Here is a 23507-nt window from a genome sequence, read left to right as displayed (position 1 = left end):
AGTGATGGAGAGACCGCTGGAAGGTCGTGGCTTATTTCAGCCCGAAAAGCTGCATATATACCCCATCGTGGGGAGTTTCCAACATCGGTCAGAACAAGCAGGGATAACACTGCTGTCAGAGCAGGTCTGGGGCAGCCTTGTGTTCCCACGAGTGTTTGTAGTGGTCCTATCTGTAATTGGAATCGGGGAGCGCACGGAAGTATAATTTTTAGAGGAGAAAAGCTGCAGTGGTTTCCATTAAAATCACTTTTTTTCCTGCTGATTGCAATTAATTGATAATAAACTGATAATTAATGCTGAAAGAGATTAATTTCTTCGGTGGAATAAGGCTGTTAGGGATTCACCACATAAATATACTAAACTTTCTCCTCTGCCTTCCTCCTTGCGGTCTGGCCGTACGTATGTTCCCTTCATCTTGTGATAGTTGGTCTCTCCTGTGTCCCTTTTCTGTGATTCCAGGCGGAGTGCTGAAGTTTTAGTGTTTCCATCCTTTTCACCTTGTTTTAAAGCTCCCTCCTGCCCATAATTTATTTTCTTCTAATCGTGAGCATGTGCAGCTGCTCCTCTTGAGGGGCAGTACCAGGAGCAAGGAAAGCGAGCATCCATCAGTGACCTCGAGGTGAGACCTGGAAAAGCCTTACACTGCTGGGTGTACACTTTAATTCAGAAATAAAGTAGCTTTCTGTTGCCTTAGTGCAAACTCCCTTTAAGTTTTAAAGATTTATAATTTCCCTGAAGTTATAATAATACACCAGAACTCATGAAGTCATGCAGGATGTTTTGGTAAGCAGACTGAGGCTTAGATAAAGCCACCTACGGCACCAGCTAAAAACACTTCCTGGGTAAACTCTCAGTGATGGATTTTATCAGTCTTGGTTTCTGTTTTGACTCAATTTCTAAGCCATTTTCTAATGTGACTTGTAATAGAAAAAGGGTGAAGGGTCGTGCTGGAATAACATACAGAACCCAAGACCCAGCAGCTGTAAAAGTCACCCACATGGCCTAGTTAAACTCTACGGGTGGATGCTGGCGTTTTTCCAGCTACTTAATACGTGGTGTTTTCTTACTGTAGGGTCAAACTGAAGTGACTTTTGCCATATACTTTCATCTCATTTTCTGGTCTCGTTCTCCATGTGGACTGGTACAGTTCATGAGAGCATCTATGTGATTTCTCTCAGGAAATAAGCATATGAACCAGAAAAGAAAGGTCTATCCCTGTCTTACAGTAAATAAATCATAGGTGCTACAGAGAAAACATACTCAGACCGTGGGACAGGAAGGTTGTGCGTGCTGGAAGCCAGTCGTACCCTGTCTGGCTTGAAGAGGCATTGATGGACAAATCGGAGTCCTGTCTGCACAGATGTAGACAGATTCAGCTGGAAACAGTCTTTTACATAGTGGGGAGAGGAGATCTGTAAATCTTTATTACAAAACTTGTGTGTATCTGTTTTCTAAATTAATTGTATCACAAATATTGGCACAGATGGACCTATTCGCTTCTCGTGTGGTAGCTGGATGGCTCTGAGTGAGAATGGACTGTTCAGTGCACAACAGGGGAAGAATTGCTTCTTGCCAGATCCCAAGTGAAAACAGTTAAGTCCACATAAAAATATTCCTGTATGAACTGACCTCGAGCTTCTAGAAGCCCCTCTTAGAAATGAGTAAGATTTTTTTACTGGTCAGTTAAAGGGTTTAAGAGGTGATGGAGCAAAGGTGGGGTTTTTAATTATGAGAATGAAAATGCAAAGGATGTTTTAAAATACCCTTCTTTTAAATTTGCTTTTCCCAGTCCAACAGTAACCAAGCAGTACTGCAATAAGTAATGTCTTTCTGTTCATTATGAAAAAAACCCTCACTGAACTGCAACGGTCGTGGTGTGGGTTGGGCTTGGGAAGAAAGGGGATGGGGAGTGATGCTGCTGCTCACTCGGAGTATCACCAAATGAGCTGTGCTTAAGGGAGTACGTAAACTGCTCCTGGCTATGGCTGCGTGTCATCCTCCTTCGGCCGTTTGACCAGTAGAGCTGAAAATATTGCTTGTGGAGCTGGGGTTCTGAAGCCTTGTCCTGCTGAATCTTGTCTCGTGTGATGTGAAGCCTGGGTAGCTTTTTATGATCTTTAATCTCGGCATAATGGTTTTACTAATGGAAGGTTCAAATCTCTGGCTCAGTGGAAATTAAATCATCAGTTCAGTAATCTCTAATCGTTTTTTTTTTAGCATGACATTTCTTCTTGCTTTGATAATCGGGGGAAAAAAAATAAGAAGCTCTGTGCAGTGTGCTGAAATCAGTCTTTCATCATACATTTAATCCTACACAGCATGTAAGGGTAAGGGAGAACAGAACAAACTGTCATAAGAGTAGGAATGAACCCAGATTTTCCATTTTGTGAGAAATTCCATAATTGTCATGATGCTTTTCAATTGTGAACGTTTCTGTAAAATGAAATTCCAAAAAAAAATCCTCTGATTTTGTTCAAGAGGGTGTTTTTCTTTAAGGCAGTGGTCAATTTTTCATTTTAAAGATCATGAAACTATTTATGGCATTATTGAAATCTTCATTGAGACTTGATTCTTTTTGTCATATCCAGGTTTGTAACTGAAGGTCTGAATCCAGGAAATCACTTGACAGTGTGCTTAACTTCACCTCTGTTCTTCTGTCCCATTAAAATTAATGGGATTTAAGCTTCTCTAAATCAGAACCATCAATAATTAAAGGATAGAAAAGTAATTATTAAATTGGAAAATTAGAGGGTGATCAAAAATTTATCTGAGAAACAATTTATGAAAATCATAAATGCGAAGAAGGCATTTTTGCCTTATGGCTATTATGTGCCCAAAGCACCAGTAACGTTTAGCTTTGCTATAAAACACAGTTGACAACATGAGACCAACTTAACAGTCACTTACTTGTTCCTACTATTTTATTAACTCTCTACATTTCAAAAAGAACCCTTTTGCAAAACCCTTTTGGCATTTAAGAATTTGCAGGAAATGGGAGCAACATGTACAATTTTTTATATTGATATAGTGAAACGTTGTAGTATTTTTGATATTGAATGAGGTCACTTGTTTCTGCTGCTTTGGCTGTGCAGCTCTGAAAGTCTAGCTGAGAAAATTTAAACTTCACTTTCTTGTGATTTGCACTGGAGATCTGAACTAAACGTTGTCCATTTCCATCCCAGATTGCGGCAGTGATTCCTTCCTGTAGAGTTAATTGCACTTCTTATAAATATGGCTGTCTTATTTTTGTTTAAAAATGTGTCACTCGGGCTCCAAATGTGCAAAAACTTTGCTTAATACAACTTTTAGAACAACCTAAAGCATGTGTGCTTTTTGAATTTAGTTATGGCCAGCGTAAAACTGTAGGATATTAGGAAATATTCACATTTAGAGTGTTGGGAGAACTTTCTGCTGGGTGGAAATTTCTATTATTGCTCCTGAAACTGTGTTCTGTACTAACACATCATAGTGTTAGTGGGATTGAGAAATGGGCATCCCCATTCCCACGAGGATCCTGCGCTCCTTTTGCACAAGAGCCTGACATCCAGGGCTGTGATTGCAGGCGTTGGGCTGACGTACCTCGGAATGGCCGTTGCTCTGGCCTCCAGGCATGTCACCACCCCTCTCATGGAGGTGGCTGCTGCTTCCGCAGGGATGGCTCGGCTGGTTGCTTAGCAGCAGTTTGAAGGTACGGAGCAACGGATCTGGGTTACCTGCCTGCACCGTGCTCCGACTGTGCTGGCTCAGTGCTTGCTCCACGAGTTGTTGTGCAGCGGAGGAAGAACCTCCCAGAGAGGCAGTGGGGCAAGAAGCACCGCTGGTGTCATGACGTAAGCTGGCACTGCTCATTAATCAACTTCCTCGCTAGCTCTTAGCCTCGTTACCGTGATCGTGTAGAATGGGTTTCATCAGGAGCAAGGACTGTCCATATAGTCCGTTCTCTGCACAGCCTCTCCCACGGACCAGTAGTTTGCTGACCCCAACTATTCCTGTCTTGTAAATTTAACTCTGTCTGAATTCATGATAAAAAGAGGCTGCAGATCTGCAGTCCAACATTTGAAATTAAAATATCATAGAATTAATGAGAGAATTACGATCATTTGAAAAACAGGTTTGTTATTTGCGTGGGCAGCGTGTGAGATTGTATTGAAATGTCCTGTGGAGTGCAGTGGGCAGAAACAAAGAAGGGATTGCAGCGATTTCTTGGTCTGTTGTTTCTTACGTTGGTGACTAAACCTTGCTCAGCTGAAGGTCATCCTGGCAACTTATCAAGAGAGCACGAACCACTTAAGTGCAAAAGATGGAGAAATGGGAAAGGCTGTCATCTTTTTGGAGATAATTAGCCTTGCGTTCCTGTTTTTGTTTTTCTCCTTTAGACAAAAAATAAAATGACATAACTTTGGGAAATTACAAAGCCTTTGTGTCCTGCGTAGGTACCTTGTGAAATGTGAGTGATTTCTTGTGACGAGAAACAGCGTTTGTGGGCACAGTACACGGTCTGGAGTTGTCTTAAATAAATTTGACATAAAAGAACTAGTACACTTGATTATAGGCTTTACATTTACAATTGCCTTGCAAACTTTGGCTATTAATGGAAAAGTGATGCTTAGAACTTTCCTGATAAACAAAGGAATATAGCAGAGTTGTGATTGGGAAGTTGGAGTGGGCCATGGTTTTTTGTAGCCCAGGTGAAGAGGGCATCAGGTCCAGAACTCCACCAGGTCTAGTACAGCAGGTCTGGGATCACGCTTCGCAGCTCCTTTCCCCATGGAAAACTGAAACGATCTCTGGATGTGTTTAAGAAAAGACTGGACATGGCACTTAGTGCCGTGGTCTAGTTGCCATGGTGGTGTCAGGGCAACGGTTGGACTCCATGATCCCAGAGGTCTCTTCCAACCTGGTTGATTCTGTGATTCTGCGATGCCATGTCCCCTCTTACACCGTGCATTTCCCTGCTTTCTGCATCCCTGTGTCTCGTTTCATCCTTGGCCCTGCCTTTGAGTGGCCGTGTAGCCTGGAGCAATCGAATTCCTGCCTCTGACGTCTCCTTCGAGCCCTTGCAGTGCTATAGAGGAGCTCCTGGACTTGCACAGCGTGACTAACATCTGTTGCTTGCTTCTTTTTCTCATCCTTTCTCTAAGAAGACAAATGCATCTGGAGTGTGAAGCAGAGCGTGTGATGCTGATAGAGATTTTTTTTTCTTTTTAAATATGGCCACGCTGTTGATTTTAGGAAAGACAGACTGAAGAAGTGCTTTGTGCTTGAAATAGAGGGTGGGGAAGCTCTGTGGAGATCCCTGGTCCACATCTGTAAAACAGGAATAGGCTCATTTTAGGGGCTGCATAGGAGTGTTGAGAGGATTAATGGCTGTTCATGAAGTGCTTTGACCTGCTGCATTATTACAACATTTTTTATTGATCATAATAGGCCATGAAGCATTTAGAAGTCCTCATTAGATATTAAAATCTTCACACAGCAAATTATGCTGTGCTGCCATGGTCCCCTTCTTGTCCCCTGAAGCAGTATGTATCTTGTCAATATTTTAATTGGGGAAATGATATGCATTCAGGAGTAAACTTTCAGCTAGTGTTATTCATCAGAGATTGTTTTTTTAATTCAGCTGAAGATTTGCCTGGAGCATCTGACAGAAATGTTGCAAGCTTCAATACTGCCTTCAGATCCCTGATTGTATGTTCTTCTATCTACGTAGAATCTAATTTCACGCTGTTTCTAAAACCATTTTGTAATTTACATTTGTGCAAACACACCTTGTGTATGAAAATGCTACAAAATCCTTGGAAGACAGGTGGAAGCTAAAAGCTTTGGATAAGTCTCAATGCTGGGCCACATCCAAACCCATGGTTAAATAATTAAAACAGGAACACTAATGCTGGTTTGAGTGTGAATGGTTTTGAACATGAACATACTACTAAGGCACTTGCATCACTTTCAAACATCTAACCTGAATTGGTGAGGAGCTTATACAAGTGTGATTCTCTTTTCTGTTTACACAGGGGAGGAGCTGGATTGTGAAGCGGAGTTATGAAGATTTCAGAGTCCTGGATAAACACCTTCATCTATGTATTTATGACCGGCGCTTCTCCCAGCTCGCAGAGCTACCCCGCTCCGATGCCCTGAAGGACAGTCCGGAGGTAAATCATCAGCTCTGTCAACTTTTAAAGCACAGTCACCAGCAAGGGGTTGGGAGATATTTTCATGTATAAAGTAGTTTTAATGCGGCCTGGGTTAGATTTGGAAATTGATTAGTAGTAATAAAATCAGTATGTGTTTTCTACCCTTAATTACGATGATCTAAAGGGCAGTGCCCTGCATGTTCGTATGAATTAATGTGCTGCTAAATGTGGAATGCTTATGGAGAGAAAGAAGCTATCCTGTTAGTACCTTAGGTAAGAATTTGGTACATCTTTTGGAAAGTTTTTCAGTGATGTGGATGTTTCCTTACCTAACGTCAGCAACTTCACATTCCTAGGAAATCATGCTGTTCCAGGGCTGCAGCACTGCACGAGTAATACCATTTGGAATGCTAGACTTATATTTATAAACTGAAAATTACTGAAGCTGGTTTTTAAGAGCATTTGCATTAGTGCATTATTTAAATGGTCTTTTAAAAGCTTAAAGAGTGTTTTTTTCCTAAATGAATAAGAGGTATTTTTCATTTCTTGACTTACCGTCTTCACCTGGAATATGGTGAGCTGGAATTCCTTCAGCTTCTCGTCTGTTGATAATTTGGAGATTTATTCACGTCCAAAATAATCTTCTGGAAAGTAGCAGGTGCATCTTGACTGCATCATTTTGGAAGATGTGGAGAGGGAGGCAATGTAATGTGTGCCCACAGAGTTTATTTGAGCCAGCAGAGCATGACAAAACTGTTTGGCCTCAGCCTGTCTGCAGGAGGAGCGTGTATCATGGTGACAGACAGTGCCCATTGCTTCATTTCACAGGTCACTTATCGCTGGGACCTGTAGTTGTGTGTTTACCCCCTACCATCAAGCACAAGTACGGAAAAATCTTGACATGCTGTGTCAGAAAGCTAGTGTTGCCTGTCCACGAGATGCGTAGCTGAAGAGGGAAATGAGGAAATCGAGACTGTTCCAAGCATTCGAAGCAGAATCCATCCAGGATCTATAAATCTGTGTTCTTTCAGTGCCGAGCGGGCAGGATTGATTGCTTTAGAACAGCACACAAGGGCTGGACTCAGTAGCCCACTGAAGTCTACAGGGCTGTTATATATAGGAAGTTGATAATGTGATCCCATTGCTCATCAGAGAATCCGATTTGTTTGTTGCTTTGGTTTAATGCAGGCTAGTTCTGAATAGAATTTAAAGTTTGTAGTCTCTCAAATTCAGCAGAAGCAGCAATATTCAGGATAAATGAATTCCTGGGTTTATTTTTTTAAATTATGTTTTAGGCATTCCTCTCTCTTACATCTTTATTTGTACAACTGATTTAATATGTACTTTATAGCATGAGCCTGAAAATCTGCATTATATCTGTAAGCACAGGAGATGTGAAGATGTTGAACAGCTCTACCGCTCTGCGAAATGTAATTCTGCAGCTGTGTGGTGTCTTGTACTATATTTCTTATTTTGAATTGACCACATTTGAACAGATGTTTGTGGAGAACAATGTTTTAAACATTCCTACAAACTCTGGGCTTTATAACACTGTTATTGTGAAGCTCTGGAAAGACCTCACTAGCTTCTCATTAATCAGAGCAAGTTCACTGTTATAGAAGGGACATTGCTAAGTGTATTTTTAAAATCCCTCTTGTACTATTTGAAATATTACTCTTTCGCCAAGGGGTCATTCTGAGTTGCCACATTCTTAAGGGTTGGCAAGTGGGTGGAAGTGGCAGCCAGTGTTTTGTTTCGCTAAATAGTTCTCAGATGTGTTTGATGGCCATAATACAAATTATGGTGTTTTAACAGAAAAACTGGATGTCTGTCTCTCTCTGTTCCAGCTTGTCACCCAGATGCTGATGGCTTACCTGTCACGTCTCTCAGCCATCGCAGGCAACAAGATCAACTGTGGGCCTGCTCTCACATGGATGGAGGTATAGTATGAAGCTCAGATTGTTCTTTATTTCCTGACCTTAGCAGCAGAGCAAGTCACAAATGCACTCTCCTGCCTTTCCAGAAAGAGGTGTGATCCTTTTGGTGTCACTGAAGTGCTGTCCTAACAGCTTTATTCCCCTGTTACAGACATGTGGGTGGCCACAAAAGGTATAGAACAATATAGGAGCTTTTTCCCCCTCTTGCTTGGATTTTATCACCAAAAGACATGTCATTCTGCTGATATTCACAAAATAAAAGTAGGTAGCAGTTCTAATGAAGCAGTGACTGGGTCAATGGACCACCTGGGAAAGTCCAGTTCATGGCTGAAGTCTCTGAGTAACAGGTTGCAGAAGGCACCTACATTCTCACGCTCCTTTTTGGCAAGGCAGTACTGCAAGCGTGGAAAGTTTCTAAAACTATTGGAGCTGTCTCAGTCCTGGTGTCTGCCCTCTTTTTTTTTTTTCCATTTTTCCTTGCAATAGCTACAGAAACAATAAATATTATCTGCTCCTGTTTGCCGTCGCTGTTGGTGAAACTGCTCAACAGAGCCTGCCTTGTGCTTGCAGTGGCACTGTTTGTATATTGTGAACTGCAGCTGCAGCTTTGCTTTCTCTGTTAATGGTCTTCTACCCTCTTAAACAATAGACCTTATTGGGCAACGAACAGCAAAGAATGGGGCTAAGTGATGAAGGCCACCTGTCTGTGTCAGCAGTGCTGGTGCTGATCAGTCTGGGTAGAGATATGTGTGTCTTTCCATCGCTTGATGATATTGCTGCACGCCAGGAATAGAAACAACTATTATTAGACGGATGCAATTCATTTTAAATGGTTGTGATAAGGATTTGAGTGCGTTTTGCTGCAATTTTCCCTGCTGACATGCTCCTCACCCTGAAATCCTTTGGGATGAGAAAAATCTTGGAACACTTCTCAGCATGAAGGGAAGAAGGAAGCCATAGAGAAAAATAAAACTGTAGAATTTACAGCAACACAGTGGACCTAGAGGTTACAGCAAACCTGTTGCACGTACCATACAGAATAACCTTTCCAATTAACTGAGAATCTTCCAAAATTTTACACAAGCACAAAAATCTAGGAATTTTGAAAACAGGCTGCTGATTGCAGCAAGGGGTAGAGCCATATTTTCTTAAAAGAAAAAAAGAAATAAAAGGTTGGGGGAAAGTTGAAGGTGACACTAGTTTTCAGTTTGACAGCATTTTCTTGTCACCTCAGGTCCTCTTTGTGAGCTTTAATTCCACTCTCCAGAGAATTTTTATAGTCATTTTTGTGTTGCCATTTTAAGTACTTCAGGAAAAACAACGTGATTTGGTTTTGAAGGGAGGTGTAAACATTCACTGTCATGTTACTGTTTGTACACAAAGCTGCACAAATACAGCATTTTTCCCATTAATTGGATGGAAGGGGACACACGACCTTCTGAAATACGCTTTAAGAACTGTTCTTCCTCTCTTTCTCTGTGTGCTGTGCCCTACACTCTCTCTCCGTGCGCCCTCCTCAGGGGGCCCCCAAGCGATGCTGTCTCTGTGAATCAGCTTGAAGTCTCTGCCATGTATGAGCACCAATAAAATGCCTCCTCACTTGTCCTCAGCTGCCTCACAGTCTCCTGTGCTCTTTATTTCAGATTGATAACAAGGGGAATCACCTGCTAGTCCATGAGGAATCATCCATTAACGTTCCTGCTATCGCTGCTGCCCATGTTATTAAGAGATATATTGCTCAGGCAGCAGATGAACTGTCCTTTGAGGTAAATAATTAAAGGAGCTTACGTTCCTTGTTGTCATATACAGAAGAGTGTAACGTGTGTGTGTGTGCATGAGGAAAATATTCAGACATTTTCAGAGTGTTTTGTGAGGTGAAGCTTAGAAGATTCAATTAAATATTAGATTTGCATTGGGTTGGATACAGGGAGGAGTTCAGTCATCTTTAAAATATAGCTTTGCTTGGCATTAGTATCTTCTAATTAAACAGATACTGCCAAGAACTCTAGCCTGGTCTCTGAGCAGCAGCAGACCCTGCATAGTTTGTGCTGTGCAGTGGATTCAAAGTATGTTGTATCTGTTCAGGAAGACTGTCCACATATGTGTGTATGTGGACACGTGCCAATTTAATTATTCATGGGCCAGTTTACACAACCTGTGTCCCTGGTAGCAAGTCCATGCCTAAAATAATTAAGAGCTTCTGCTCCCATGAAAAGTAAAGAACCAGACTGTCAAAAAATTTGGTATTTAAAGGGCAGGTGATTCCCACCAAGCCAAATTTAGTATTGATTATACTGATTTCCTTTTGAACTATTGAAGTATGACATTTTTTATGGGAATGAGCAAAGCTTCAGAAAACCTTTTTGGTCTCTTTGGTCATTTTCCTCCCTGTTGCTGTAACACCACACCACCTCTCCTCTGTTCGTTTTCTAATTAAGAAAAGTATGTCTTGGTCAGTTGGTGAACTACACAGGGGGCTCTTAACTTTTTGCTGTGAAAGGAAACAAGAAGACATATGTCAATGCCTACATATATAGGGCATGTAGTAAAAATTAGTTCAGCTACTTGAGAATATTTTCCAAAGTGTTTCATGCTATCGCTGCTTCCTTATGTCTGCAGTGTAACCAGAACACTTCTGTACCCTTTGGCAGAGAGCCTGCTGCCTTTGAGAATTGTTTCCTTATGAACAGCTGTATCCTGTATGTTGTATAAAGCAGTAACTCTTCTACCTCATAGTTTGATTTTACAAAGGCAGATGTCTCAAGATTGGCGTTGGTGCAGTTGCTCCCAAGTTTTACGGTTTGTTGCAGTGCTGAAGAATGCAGTTATTTGAACTGTGCTTTGCAAGCTGTGCTTGATGTTGCCAATCTTTTGCAGGTGGGAGACATAGTGTCTGTTATTGATATGCCACCAAAGGAGCTGACCACGTGGTGGAGAGGCAAACATGGATTTCAGGTAGGCACAAGCATCAGGCTTGATAGTGCAACTTAAATAAAGGCAAGGAAACTCTGCAGTGCGTTCGTAGAACTGCTGTGCCCATGCAGGGTTACTCATGGGTGTAAGCAGTGTCCCTGTAAGAGGACTTCTCCTTTCCCTCTGGACTTGGGCTAGAGCAGAGACAAGTTCTCTCCCTACCTATCCGTGTGAATTAGGGGTAGCCATGACCCTTGGATTGACAGCTGGCCTGATGTTGGTGGAAGCTTATGTGGCCCCCGCTCCAAGGCAGCTGACACTGTTATTCAGATCATCCCATTCCTTCCACTGTCTAAAACTAGATCAGGCAGAACACAGAGGATCCAGAGAAAGCCAGTTGATAAGACACTGCCACTGACTTGGACAAGGCACCCCGCTAACCTGTGCTTTCATGTCTTCATTTATTGTGTAGTGTGAATCTTACTGGCCCCTGTAAATGTTCGAGCAGAGAGATTTAGGCTGAATTTTCAAAAGATCCTAAACATACCTGGGAATTAGGTACTAAAACCTTTGCATCAAAATGGCACTTCCAAAAGAGTTGTTATTCCCTAACTTGGATTTTCTCATTAGGAATTTTTTTTTTTTTTTAAAAAAAGTCTTTATTCAGCTCCTTTCGAGTGGGAGGGATCTTCCTACTGCAGTTGCTGTCTGTGAGTAGGTGGAATTATGATTTTGCTCTGGACAGGGTCAGAATTGACCAGACGCTTGTATATTTTGGCCTGGCAAGTCTTCTCAAAGTACCTCAGATTTTCCCTGACAGACCTTTCTGTGCCAGATCCAGATTGTGGTTCTGCTGTCATTAATACCAGGGCTGTGTGCAGTTGCATCTCCAAACACTACAAATCCCATCTGAATGGAGTGTTAGTTATATGATTACATTTCTGTCTGATTAGCCAGAGCACGTGAGATACAGCTCGTGTTGGCTTTATATCAGATGTGGGAGTTCAGATAATATCTCATTTGTAAAATCAGAGCAGCGTGGACATGTGATACCTGCTCTGAAATTAAATTTTTTTCTAGAATTAACATATTAAACAAACTTGACTGTTGTTCTTCTAGTTTTGACAGTGTTACGTCTTTGTGGGACTTTTGTTCTGATCTTAGAAGCCCTAAAGCTGTATTTGTTGTAGTATCAAAAATTAATGAAACGCTTTAGTACTACTTGGCATGATCAGGCTGTGCCACATTTAACTTCCAAGTGAATCAATAAAACAGAACAAAACTGTGATCTGTGCCACGATCGCAGACGCTTTGCACAAAGCTGATTGATTCCAAGTGTGTGGTGTCCCCATGCAGGGTGTAGATTCCATTATTCAGTGCGAGCTCCCTGCTTGCCATGAGGCTGGCTGAAATTGTGACTAGATATGAAGAGCATCGCTGGTGATGAAAGACCGAGGAAGCAAGGGAGCTCTTCTGCAGTTTGTCACTGCCTTCTGTCTCTCACATCAGAGCCATCCTATTGTGCTTTCCCAGCACAAAGACATGTTGATGAGCAAACCGCTTTGAAAAGGCGTTTGTCTGTATCCCTGCACAGTCAGTATCACACAACAGATCCGAACAGCTGCAGAAATAAAGCACCATATTTTTGCTTAACAGAAAATTAGGGGTGGAATAATCTTGTGTCTTAAATTATAAGCAAGAGCCTTTCACAATGTGAAACAGATCGTGGCCACTGAACCACACTACTGGAAATACAGCAGCCATAATATGTGTTTCAGTAGCTCTCACGATGTGTTTGCACAAATGCAGAAAATGAAGTTAGTGTGTTTTAAGAAGTTGCTGCCTGTCAGCTGAGACAGGGTAACAGACCATCTGTATGCTTTCTGCTCCTGCTGACTGCGGAGTAAAGCTCGTTAGCTCAGAGGTGGTTTGCAGCAGCTGTATCTCAGTTGACAGGCAGTAATTTCATAAGCTATGCTAACTCAGTTATTGCTGCATAAACATATCTCTTCACACAACCATGCATCTGATTTGCAGAGAGGTGCATTTTTCCTGTGAATTGACAGTTTTGGTCATTTCTTTGAAATGTACTTATCAGAGCTTTTCATTTCTGTGAAACACCATCCGCTACCACGAGATGCAAATTGTACAAAGAGGGAGAGGATTTTTTTGTCCTGTGTTTCAATTTTAAGCTGTGAGCGTACAGAAAAAGTACATTTCCTGCTGTAATAGAGTTTTTTGACCATACTAACTGCTGCAGTGAGAAGAGAATTCAGAGAAAGGAGATTTCTGTCTGGTGTTGATACACCAGACCTAGAGATGTGTTACCGTTTAGTACAGAAGTGTGCTTGATGAATACTTAAAAAGAGTGGATAGGTGAAGAACGCTGTTATAGTAATAGGCATAAAAACTGATGGAGCTGTGCAGCCTTGAAGCATTTATTATAGGCAAACAATTCTGTTCCCATTTAGGAACAACAGCCTGTGTTATTGTGATAGCAATCTGTTGATCTAGTCATTTTAATTAATAAAATAAATCAGCAAAGAGTGTCTTGTCAGATAGTTGTGGTTCTGAGACCAGATGCAAGGAGGAGATCCAAAGATCAAATGTTTGGGCAGTCTGTTCGTGTTAATTTCTCAAGTGGAAAAAAAACTTGCTGCTTGATTTAAGAGAACTTCCCTGGCTTTGTGCATTTAAACCACTATGACTTGTGCATGTCTGGGCAGAAGTGCATTCGTTTCTGCACGTCCCCCACCCGTTAGAAGGGGGGTTTCTTTGTGTTGTGCACATGAACAAGAGGCAGGACTACAGGCGTCAACAGAAACGCCACTCTGAGAGGCTGCAAGTATGTTCAGTTTGAAGTGCAGCTTTGCTTCAGCAAAATTTCCTTCAGGAATGAATCACCATTTTTCTTACCCTTCAGATTTCTGCGTTACAGTCGCGGGTGCCTTTCTCCCAATACCTGATCTAATGGCTGCACTGCAAGACACGTAATCCTGTGCAGAACAAACCAACCCACTAGGCTTCTTATCATTTTCTCTGCTTAAAGTAAAATGATTTTCAAGACATTTTTCCTCAAGCCTTTTTCTTTTCAAATGTCCTTGGTGAGTCACTGCTTTCATTGTAAGATTGTTACCTAAATTACAGCCACCTCCACATCAACAGCCTTCCAGCCCTCTTTGTTCTCCTCTTCTTTTTCTTCATGCTTTGTCTTTTCAATCACCAGCTCTGTTTCAGACAGCTGAATCACTAGGGACAGGCAGTTTTTTGATGCATAACTGCTTTTTGATGTTCTTAATAATTCTGTCTTTGGGGTACAGTTTCATTAGTTGCGCAACAGCAAGCTGCACAGCTGCTGGAGGTGACACAAAACCACGCACAGGGTGTGTGTAACCAGAGGCAGAGTGGCATTTCCCTCGCCGTCCCCAGGCAGCGAATGCATTTCTGGAGTGGAGCAGCAGAGATGTCTCACACCTCGCTGTAGGAGCGCGTGTGACCTTTGGTAGCGACGTTCAGCCTTCAGCTGCCTGCTAGCTCAGCCGCTCGGGCACGTGGGAATGTTAAAGCAAGAGCCTTTGACCAGCCTCACCTAGTTTCCCAAAGTACAGCTGGCACGCCGGTGAGGAGTGAGTAATTAACATCTACCATCCCACAGAGGCACTCTTTTTGTGAATAAAAGAATCACAGAATCAACCAGGTTGGAAGAGACCTCTGGGAGTCCAACCGTTGCCCTGACACCACCATGTCAACTAGACCAGGGCACTAAGTGCCATGGCCAGTCTTTTCTTAAACCCCTCCAGAGATGGTGACTCCACCACCTCCCTGGGCAGCCCCTTCCAATGTCTAATGACCCTTTCTGAAAAGAAATTCTTCCTAATATCCAACCTGAACCTCCCCTGGCGAAGCCTGAGGCTGTGTCCTCTTGTCCTATTGCTAGTTGCCCGGGAGAAGAGGCTGACTGAAATTAGAAGAGTTTTATGACCAAGATGTTCAGCTCTCTTTTACAAGAGTTCATGATAAGAAGACTAAGAATCCTGTTCCTCCTGTAACTGGTGCCCCTCTAAAATGGGTGAGCTCCTTCTTACCAGGAGCTGGACTGGTATGCCAGCTGTCCTTTGGGAAACTAGACGAGGGTACCCTGCTCTCTGCCCTCGCCACTAATATGTAGCTACTTGGCAAACAGTGTAGTGAAAATCCTGCTCACAGAAGCCAAACAAGCAATAAAACGTTGATGTTTTGCTGTTGGGTTTTGCTACCCCATCATGATCTAAAACTAAAAGAAATTTTTGAAATGAGATTTATCCCATACTTCAGCCTATGTCAAAACCAAAAAACAATCAAAATGTCTCAATGTTTCATTTGCCATTTATGTTGCTACTACTTTCTCATTTGTTGGAATTCCCTCCTTGTACACTGAAAATCATTACTGTTACTTTGACTTTTCCCCCTGAAGCCTCATGTATCTTTGAGTTTTAGCAGACGCTGGCATAAAAGTGAAAAAAAGATAAAGCAGCTGTTGCAGAAATGTTTGCATACAACAGTAGCCTGTGCTTCCCTCGTTTGGTTAAGGTGTGTGGTGATTTTTTTAACCTTTAGGTGACCTTGTGCTTATCTAAATATATACTACCCTTGCTATTAATTTTCTACGTTGCCAAATCCTTTAATCCTGGCTCAAGCTCTAACAGTGCCTTGCTACATCTGTTGAGATTAACTCTTGGACTAAACTCATTTATTTATACAAAATCATGGAAACCTTTCCATGGGAGGAAAAGCAGCATCTTCTAAGTGGGTGGGAATGAGGCAGAAGTTATAGGTTATGACCCTGAAGATGATCTCTTGGGGATCTTACAAGACAAGTCAGAATAAATAAGTTAGAAAATGTAAGCCGTCAGCATTATTACCAGTAAGTTAACATCAGGGAGCTCATCAACACTAGCACAAGTAAAAATTCTCTTTCCCTTAACAGTCCGTTATAATTATTGATTGTGAACATGGCAAAAATGATACGTTGAGAACAGGGATAGCGATTTATTTCTGAGATATCTGGAAGCAGTGACATAACCATCTTGGGTCTTCTTTCATTCCTAAATTCATGGTTAGCATTGTATATGTATATATGTATATGTACATATATACATATATATATATGTACTAACCAGCCTGTTTCTCACCATCTCCTAGCAAAGCAGCATCCCTGAGCTGTGAGCTGCCTGTGCAGGGCCCCTGGATGTGATGCTGGTATTCGTGCTGGTTTTCCTGTGCTAATTGGCATGTTTCTATCTATAAACTGCACAAAAATCACCACTACATTATGTAACTCAGGGCTATCATCTCCTTGCAAAATTGGCACACCCAACTGAGTGAGTGGTGGGGTGAAGCCACACGTTACCTTGGGTTTTGGATGGGTTCTTCAGTTCTGGGAGTCACTTGAGCAGAAGTGTCATGCACAGGCCAGTCTCAATCACAGGGAACCATAGATCAGAGAAGCAAACTCTACTGATCCATAGTGCTGCTCTTACAAGTCCTGTTCCCGTGCTGTCATAGTCTTAACTAAAAGCATATTCTGAGTCTTTAACATTAAGTATGATGGATTACGGTTTGTCCTCTTACTTGGACAAAGCGTTGCCTCACTGGATTTTGGGGGTGTGGGAAGGAGACGTTATCTGGGATTACTATTAACTGTTGCTTCCCTTAGGGAATTCCAACCAGTTTCAAAGTCTGGAGTGTTTACCTGGACACACCACGCATGACACTGCTTCTAAATTGCTTGGGGGTTTACGGGAGAAAATCAACTTGGAATAGGAAAGAGATATTTTTTTTCTCCCTTGGAGACAAAAGGGAATTGTGTAAGATGAATAAATAGAGACGGGAGCGTTTGCCAGACTCACAGCGCTGAGTGCCTTGTGGCTCCAGTGAATTTCATAGATGTGCTAACATGACTGGCAGCGGTCCTGGCCCCGTTCTTCTGTTCAGATGAGCTTGGGGCCCATCCACTGGCTCTTTGCCACGCATTGTTGTAGCATTTGACCAAACTGTGGCTGCGTGAAGTGACTTGATGCTTTCAGCTGTCCAAATCACATGCCTGACACGGGACAGGAAATCCTGCTTCTGGCTTAGACAGGGCGTCTCACAAGGGTGGTGGTGCTTGAATTACATGTCACAGGCCAGAAGCTGTGTTGGGTGAGGAGGTAGGATATGAGAGAAAAAGGTCTGGAAATACGGACTAAGGATAAAAGTTGCTAAAGGCTTTGGTCTGGCTTGACTTTCACCTGGGTGAGAGTAAGAAGGAAGGCACTGTGAAGTGGAGAGAAGGTTGAGATGCTGCGAAGGGTAAAACTCCTATCTGGTCACATCTTGGCGTGAATCCTTAAACAGTGAAAGGGAGATAATTTCACTTCTCCCCAGATACGGAGACCTTTGAGTGGCATGTGAATTTCTGCAGGCGCATCTTATTTAAACACAACTTCAAGATCCTCCCCATCCTCTAATCTTTAACCCTTCTGCTGGTTTAGGCAGTCTCCAGCATTTCTGAGTTAGAGGGAACGCAGGAGAAAATGCTGTGTTAAAGGTCAGTGGAGGAACGCTGCAAATTAGCATTCGAAAGTCATCAGTCACAGGACCTTGCTGTGAATTGGGCACTTGGAGATGTCTTCATTGAAGCTGCATTCACTGGCTGTCAAAATTTTTTGCATAGCACTGCTGTGTTGGTAGCCCAGGGCTCGTCGTTGCTTTTGAGGCATCTTCAAATATTTACTAAGGAGAGTATTGCCTCTGGGGTTTGTTTCTGGAATATTCTTTCTGTTTCAGCTTGTTGAGCAGATACCCAGATAAATCATAAGGGTTAGGCAGCCTGTGCAGTACGTCTGTCAGCTGTTCTCTTTAACCAGTCTTCAGTCATGGATATTGTGGCACTGTTCTCCCTTGTCCTTTGCTGACAGGGAAACTGAGGCACAGTGGTTGCGCTGGCTTGGCCACGTTCAGGAGCAGATAACGAGTGTCCACACCAGTTCTGGCTCTTGTTAGAGATTTTTGTGCTACATCATGCTGTTTCTTCTAAAAATGCTTGTTTGTGCTTTGTGCATTCAGAGTGTCTTCTCCTAACTTATCATACAAGAATCTGCATTTTTCTGTAATGGGACTATACAGACATGCAAATAGATTGACCCATATTTGATTTCAGTTTTCTAAAATAAAATGTTAAAGGGCTTGTGAATATGGTATTTTGACGGTGAAAAAAGGTCAAGTGTTGGTGAGATTTGAGTACAGATAATTGAGATGCTAAGAGCTGAAACATCTTGCTCTCTTCATTAAATTTCATGTTACATACATGCAGCCAGGTGCAGAAAACCCAGCTGAAGGCTTTCTGTCTCTCTCTCGAGTTCCACTTGGGATTTAAGGGTGTGTAGCACACTTGTCCTCTCCCCACGCTGTTGCAAGCTGAGTATCTCTGTCCTGTGGACCACGCTTAGAAAACAGACTTATAACTGTATTTTACAGAACTAGTTATTTGGTTTGTAGGATTTTTGACTGCATCATTTTGAAAAATTATTACTCTGATGCTGGTCATTTTAGGTTGGATAATGTTATGGAGCGGCAGGCAAGCAGAGTTCAAGGAAAATGTTTAATAGTTGCTGGTTTAACAATTCAGATCTCAAAGATACTACATTCAATATTCTACCTCTCTTTCTGTTTTTACTACAGGTTGGATTTTTTCCTAGTGAGTGTGTTGAGCTAATTAACGACAAAGTTCCTCAGTCGGTGACCAATTCTGTGCCAAAACCAGGTATGTGTATTAAATTTTATGATGCAGTGAAATAAACTGGAGTTATCTTTTTGGTGTCCCATGTTTAACATCTCCTTTACACACATCCTGTTATACTCGTGTGTGTTGATCATCCTTTATATGTACCATGTTACCCTTTCTATGTGTTGATCATCCGCACGTTACCTCTCTCTGAATAGTTGCCACTGTTTAATGTCTTTTCATCTGCTCGTACCAATGTTTATTTGAAAGACTTTAAGCTTGTAAGAATTTAAGATTCCTTCAGCAATCTGTAACTAGTGCTTCCATGCAACATCGTAGTTCTTGGTGGCCAAAGAGTGTTGTGTGTTAGGTTTTTTTCATGCAGAACACACAGGCGACCCAGAAATGCTTATGCTGATTTAGATGGAATAGATTAATTAGGTACTGGAAGCTTCTTTCTGTTTGGGGATTGATGGAGAAAGTCAGATATAAGAGAACTTGGAATCCTAATTGCTTCTGCTCTGCATATGACTCCATCTACTTCCTACTGCCTTTTGGTCAGTTTTGTATTGTATGAAATACAGGCAAATTAATACCAAGCTCTGCTGATGAAAGGAAAAATAAATAGAAAATGAGATTTTGGATCTGATTCTGCTGTCATCCTAGTATACGCTGGAAGTGTTTGCAGTTAGATGTGCTGGCATAACTGACATCTCTGCAGAATTTACTGGTGGTGAAGCTTTTGTTTTATTCTTCTTATTTAAAAAAAAATCTATATATTCATATCTATAAAGATGTATGTATCTTCTGTATCAAGAGAAAGCAATTTGAAATTGCTGATCTTTCTTAAAACGTTACACAGCCAGCAAGTTGAGTTGGAAAGCTGGTTATACTGACGTTCTTTTAATCTATTTTATTTTAATGATGTTCCTTATCTCCGAAGATTGCTGACTTGATACTTTAAGACAAATAGATGTGATTCAAAAGTTTGGCTTTTACTAAGGGAAATGCAGTTTATCAGATCTTGTGTTACAGCTTGGAACTTTTGGTTCAGTGGTGGAAAGTCATGAACACCCTGAGCTATCAGTGCACTGCATTAATCTGCATGCTTCAGAGAGCTGACAGTCGAGGGAAATAGTTTTCTCAGCCGTTGGTATCTCCAGGCTTTGTTATTCCTGGGAACATGCAAATGTGTTTGCTAGAAGCAGTGTCACAGGGATCACTAGGGATTCAAAGCGCTGCAGCAGGTGGTCATTCCAGAAATCCAGGATCTGCCTTTCGTCGTTTGAAGTTGATCTCTAGATACTGTGATCAGTCACTTCTCTGTACTCTATCAGCTAAAGCATGTAGACAAGGGCAGCTTTAAATCTAAACACAGGCCAGGCTGATAGATGCAATCATAAGCAAGTGTTTATTATTAAATATGGCTCAGGCAATTAAATGTCATGAGCTGCTCTTGAGTAGTTTCTTGCTATGCTTTAATGAGAGATAATGAAGCAGCGTAGATTAATAGATTCGATTTGGCTTTAACAACACACGAGGGGGTGAATTTCCTCTTTCAATCCTGGGAAATGTTTGTTATAAAGTTGATAGCAAAAGCCCAATTCCTATTAAAAGTAATAAGCTGAAAGATATTGCCAAGTCATGAGGCTCTCCCTGTTGACCTTCCCTGATAGTTGTTGTGTGCGTACAATTAAAGGCAAAAGACTGCTCTGGAGGAACACTAATGAGCTTTCAGATGTATGGATTGCTGGAACGAATGTTGCAGCTGTTTCTGTAATCCTTCCTTGCCCTTTCTTTGCACACAGAATTTCTGGTACCATTTCTTTGTAGCATTATACTTTCTTTTTTTTCCACCTTGGGAAGTAACAACACTTGTATGGTGGAGGCAGAAGTCTGGAAGCCTCTTCCTTGGTTGCTACAGACGTGGTGACTTGGCAGGAGCTAGAAGGAGTTGGAGAGGAGGTGCCCGTAGCTAAGACAGGTGGAATGTGGTGTTGGAGAACTCGAGGAACCTATCTGCCCGGAGGAAAAAATGTGAAACACAGAAGGGGTGAGAAGATGAAGGGGGAGGAAGGAGTTTGAGTTTCCTGGGCTGGGTTAGCTGAATGCCGTGTCAGCACCGTCCAGGAGGGTGGCACAGGGGCAGAAAGGAGTTGCTGGAGCACCCGGAGTGGCATCAGTAAAGCTGCTGTGAAATGTGAACCTGGGTCCTTCCAAGTGGTTCCTCCAGAGCCTGGCCAGGAATTGTGTTGCTGGGGTCATGCAGAAGAGCCTGCGTTTTCCTCGCCCATATTCCGTGCATTTAGTGTATTGTAATCTATGGCTTAAATATTTCCTGTACACTTAAATATCCACATCAATTAATTTCCTCCCTTTACCTATATTTGAAACGTCAGATTGGCTTTTCCCAAGGAATAGAGACTCTGCTAAAAGGAACCACTTGGAGCTTTTGTCTTTACTCAACATTAGCAGGATATTTCATCTAGAATTAATGTGTAGTTTTAGATTTGGGCTGGATAAGACATACTTATCAACATGTAAACTTTCTTTTCTTTAATCAAAATACGGCGTGTAGAGCATCTAGGGCATTTTGTATCTGCAGCATGAAGGAATTTACAAACATAGAACTCCTTGTGCTCTTTAATTGTCCATAGATTTGGCTGGGTTGAGCAATCTAATGAAAAGCAGATGGAAAGCAAAGAACTTCCTGCCCTGTGTTTTTATTATTATTTATAATTAGAGGGTTTGATTTGCTGAAGTGATGGGGACAGCATTTTAATAGAATCATAAAAAATCGCAGTGGTCTGTAATGCAGTACAAATCATGACTGAGGTTCAAATGAAAATGAAACACGGGGAATGGGAAAGGAGGGTTGGGTTTTTGAGTTGCAAGCTTGGCTTTTAGAAACAATTCTTTTCTTTGACTGTGGAGGTACATGCTTACACCAGTGATAATGCAGCCAGTGCCTGAGATAAAGGGAAGTTACAGTGCTCTAAGGATAACTTCTTAGCCTAAATTATTATATTGAATTGATAGCTAATATTTCATAGCTAATACCATTTACTGACAGTTTAGCTGAATTTCAGTGCTACAATAGGTGGAATCAGGTTGAATTTATAAAGATTTTTAGAGGTACAGGATAAAAGTTGCACTTGAATTTCAGATATTTAGTGAGAAGTGAATCTTTTAAATATTCATTGTGCTGCTTAGAAGAAAAAGTGAAAAAAAGTTTTGTTTTTTCCTTCTAAGTGAGCATTTGGGAATTGCCTGTAGATTGTGGCTGTGTTTGCTCTTCTCATTCACTTCTGTCCATCTCTGGTTGGTCTTTTCTGGGAACAGTGTGTGTGTGTGTGTTCATATTGTCCCTGCTCATCATTTTGGCATAGATAACTATCTGTTTCAGTCCATTCTTTCTCATAATTCTGGATATTTTTCATTTAACGATATTTAAACTCACGTGTCACGCTTCATATCATACGTGCAATTTGCTTCATGTCTTTTGCTACCAAGTAGCATCTTGTTGTGCACCAAACCTTTCCTGCCGTGTGCCTTGGTGTGAGAATTTGTTTGAAGGTTTCTAAACGTGGTTGTTTCTTGGGAGCATCTGGTTTTGGTGGGGAAACAAAGACTAAACGTGCAGTTTGCAGTGGGACAGTTAGAGCTTAAGTGAAGAAATGGGGGATAAGAAGGTAACGTTTTCCTTTTTTGAAAACAATGAGCATTTTTAAAACTTCAGGGGTCATTCTTACCAGTTCCTCAGCCTTGCTTAGGACAAAAGAATGAATAACCCCAGCAGCTCTGCCCAACTTTATGGAGGATTTTTCAAATTCCTGTCTCATCCAGTCATTTAATTTAGATTTAACAGGTAAATGTACTCTTATGACATGCCACTACGGACCCATTAAAGAGTACTTGTTAGTATTACAAGCTGTGTAAATGAATAATATTTTTTTAAACATAAATAACAGATTACTCTGGGTCAACACGCCAAATACAGATAATCCACTGAACTTCAGGAGGACTGAAATTCGGGTCTGGATCAGGCAACAGACTATTCTGACCTCCTGAAGACTCTGGTACAGCGCTGAATGAGCTAATTTTAACTGCAAAAATGCAAACTGTTACATTCGTTGTGTTAGAGCTATTGAAGTTATAACAGACTCTTAAGAGGTCATGCCTGTTTTGAAACAGGCTAGTTGCTAATCCCTGGACAAAAAAAAAGATTGTGGGTTTTTTTTAAATAAAAATAAAAATCAGGAAGAATAAGGTGCAAATAGAACTTACATTCAGCAGATGCCTGGGTTGAACAGCCATTTGACACTGATGAGTGCATAATGCCTTAGTGGTTTTAGAAGGAAAATATAGAGAGATAAAATGCATGTAAATAGTACCGGTCTCGTTAAGCTTACGTAAACGAACCGGTTGTTTGGCGTTCAACATGCAACTGTCTCACTGAAGCTAAATTAAATGAAAATTTTATTGAACCAAGACAGGTATCTATTCCCAGCGTGGAAGCAGACAGGGAATAAACATACTAACACGCTCAGGGCTGCCCAGTACAGTTCTTGATGCAGAAGACAGACAATGTGCTTTCAGAAGTGACAGACCTAAGGACCAATCCTTCAAGAAATCACGTTCTCTCAGCTCCTGTGGAGCTCAGGCAGAGCCGTGAGTGGCCAAAGATTTCGGGATGAAATGTGAGTGGTGTAAAAACTACTTCTTGAGGAGACTTGCACACATCTTTGCAATGTGCTGTGGCTGTTTCTCCAAGGCTGG

At 41.6% G+C, this 23507-nt stretch overlaps 1 protein-coding gene across 1 annotated transcript in view; it reads left to right on the top strand.

Moving 5' to 3' along the window:
• The window catches only part of ARHGAP32 (Rho GTPase activating protein 32), a 133740-nt gene that overhangs the window by 60921 nt on the left and 49312 nt on the right, over positions 1–23507 (top strand). The window contains exons 6-10 of the mRNA XM_068418337.1: positions 6015–6152; positions 7982–8074; positions 9715–9837; positions 10949–11026; positions 18686–18767. Coding sequence (XP_068274438.1) covers positions 6015–6152; positions 7982–8074; positions 9715–9837; positions 10949–11026; positions 18686–18767 — 514 coding nt within the window. The remainder of the gene's footprint in view (positions 1–6014; positions 6153–7981; positions 8075–9714; positions 9838–10948; positions 11027–18685; positions 18768–23507) is intronic.

The sequence above is a fragment of the Nyctibius grandis genome, chromosome 25 (assembly GCF_013368605.1).
Source record: "Nyctibius grandis isolate bNycGra1 chromosome 25, bNycGra1.pri, whole genome shotgun sequence".
NCBI classification, from domain to species: domain Eukaryota; kingdom Metazoa; phylum Chordata; class Aves; order Nyctibiiformes; family Nyctibiidae; genus Nyctibius; species Nyctibius grandis.
Note: the sequence above shows the minus strand (reverse complement) of the source record. Positions and strands in the feature narration are given on the sequence as shown.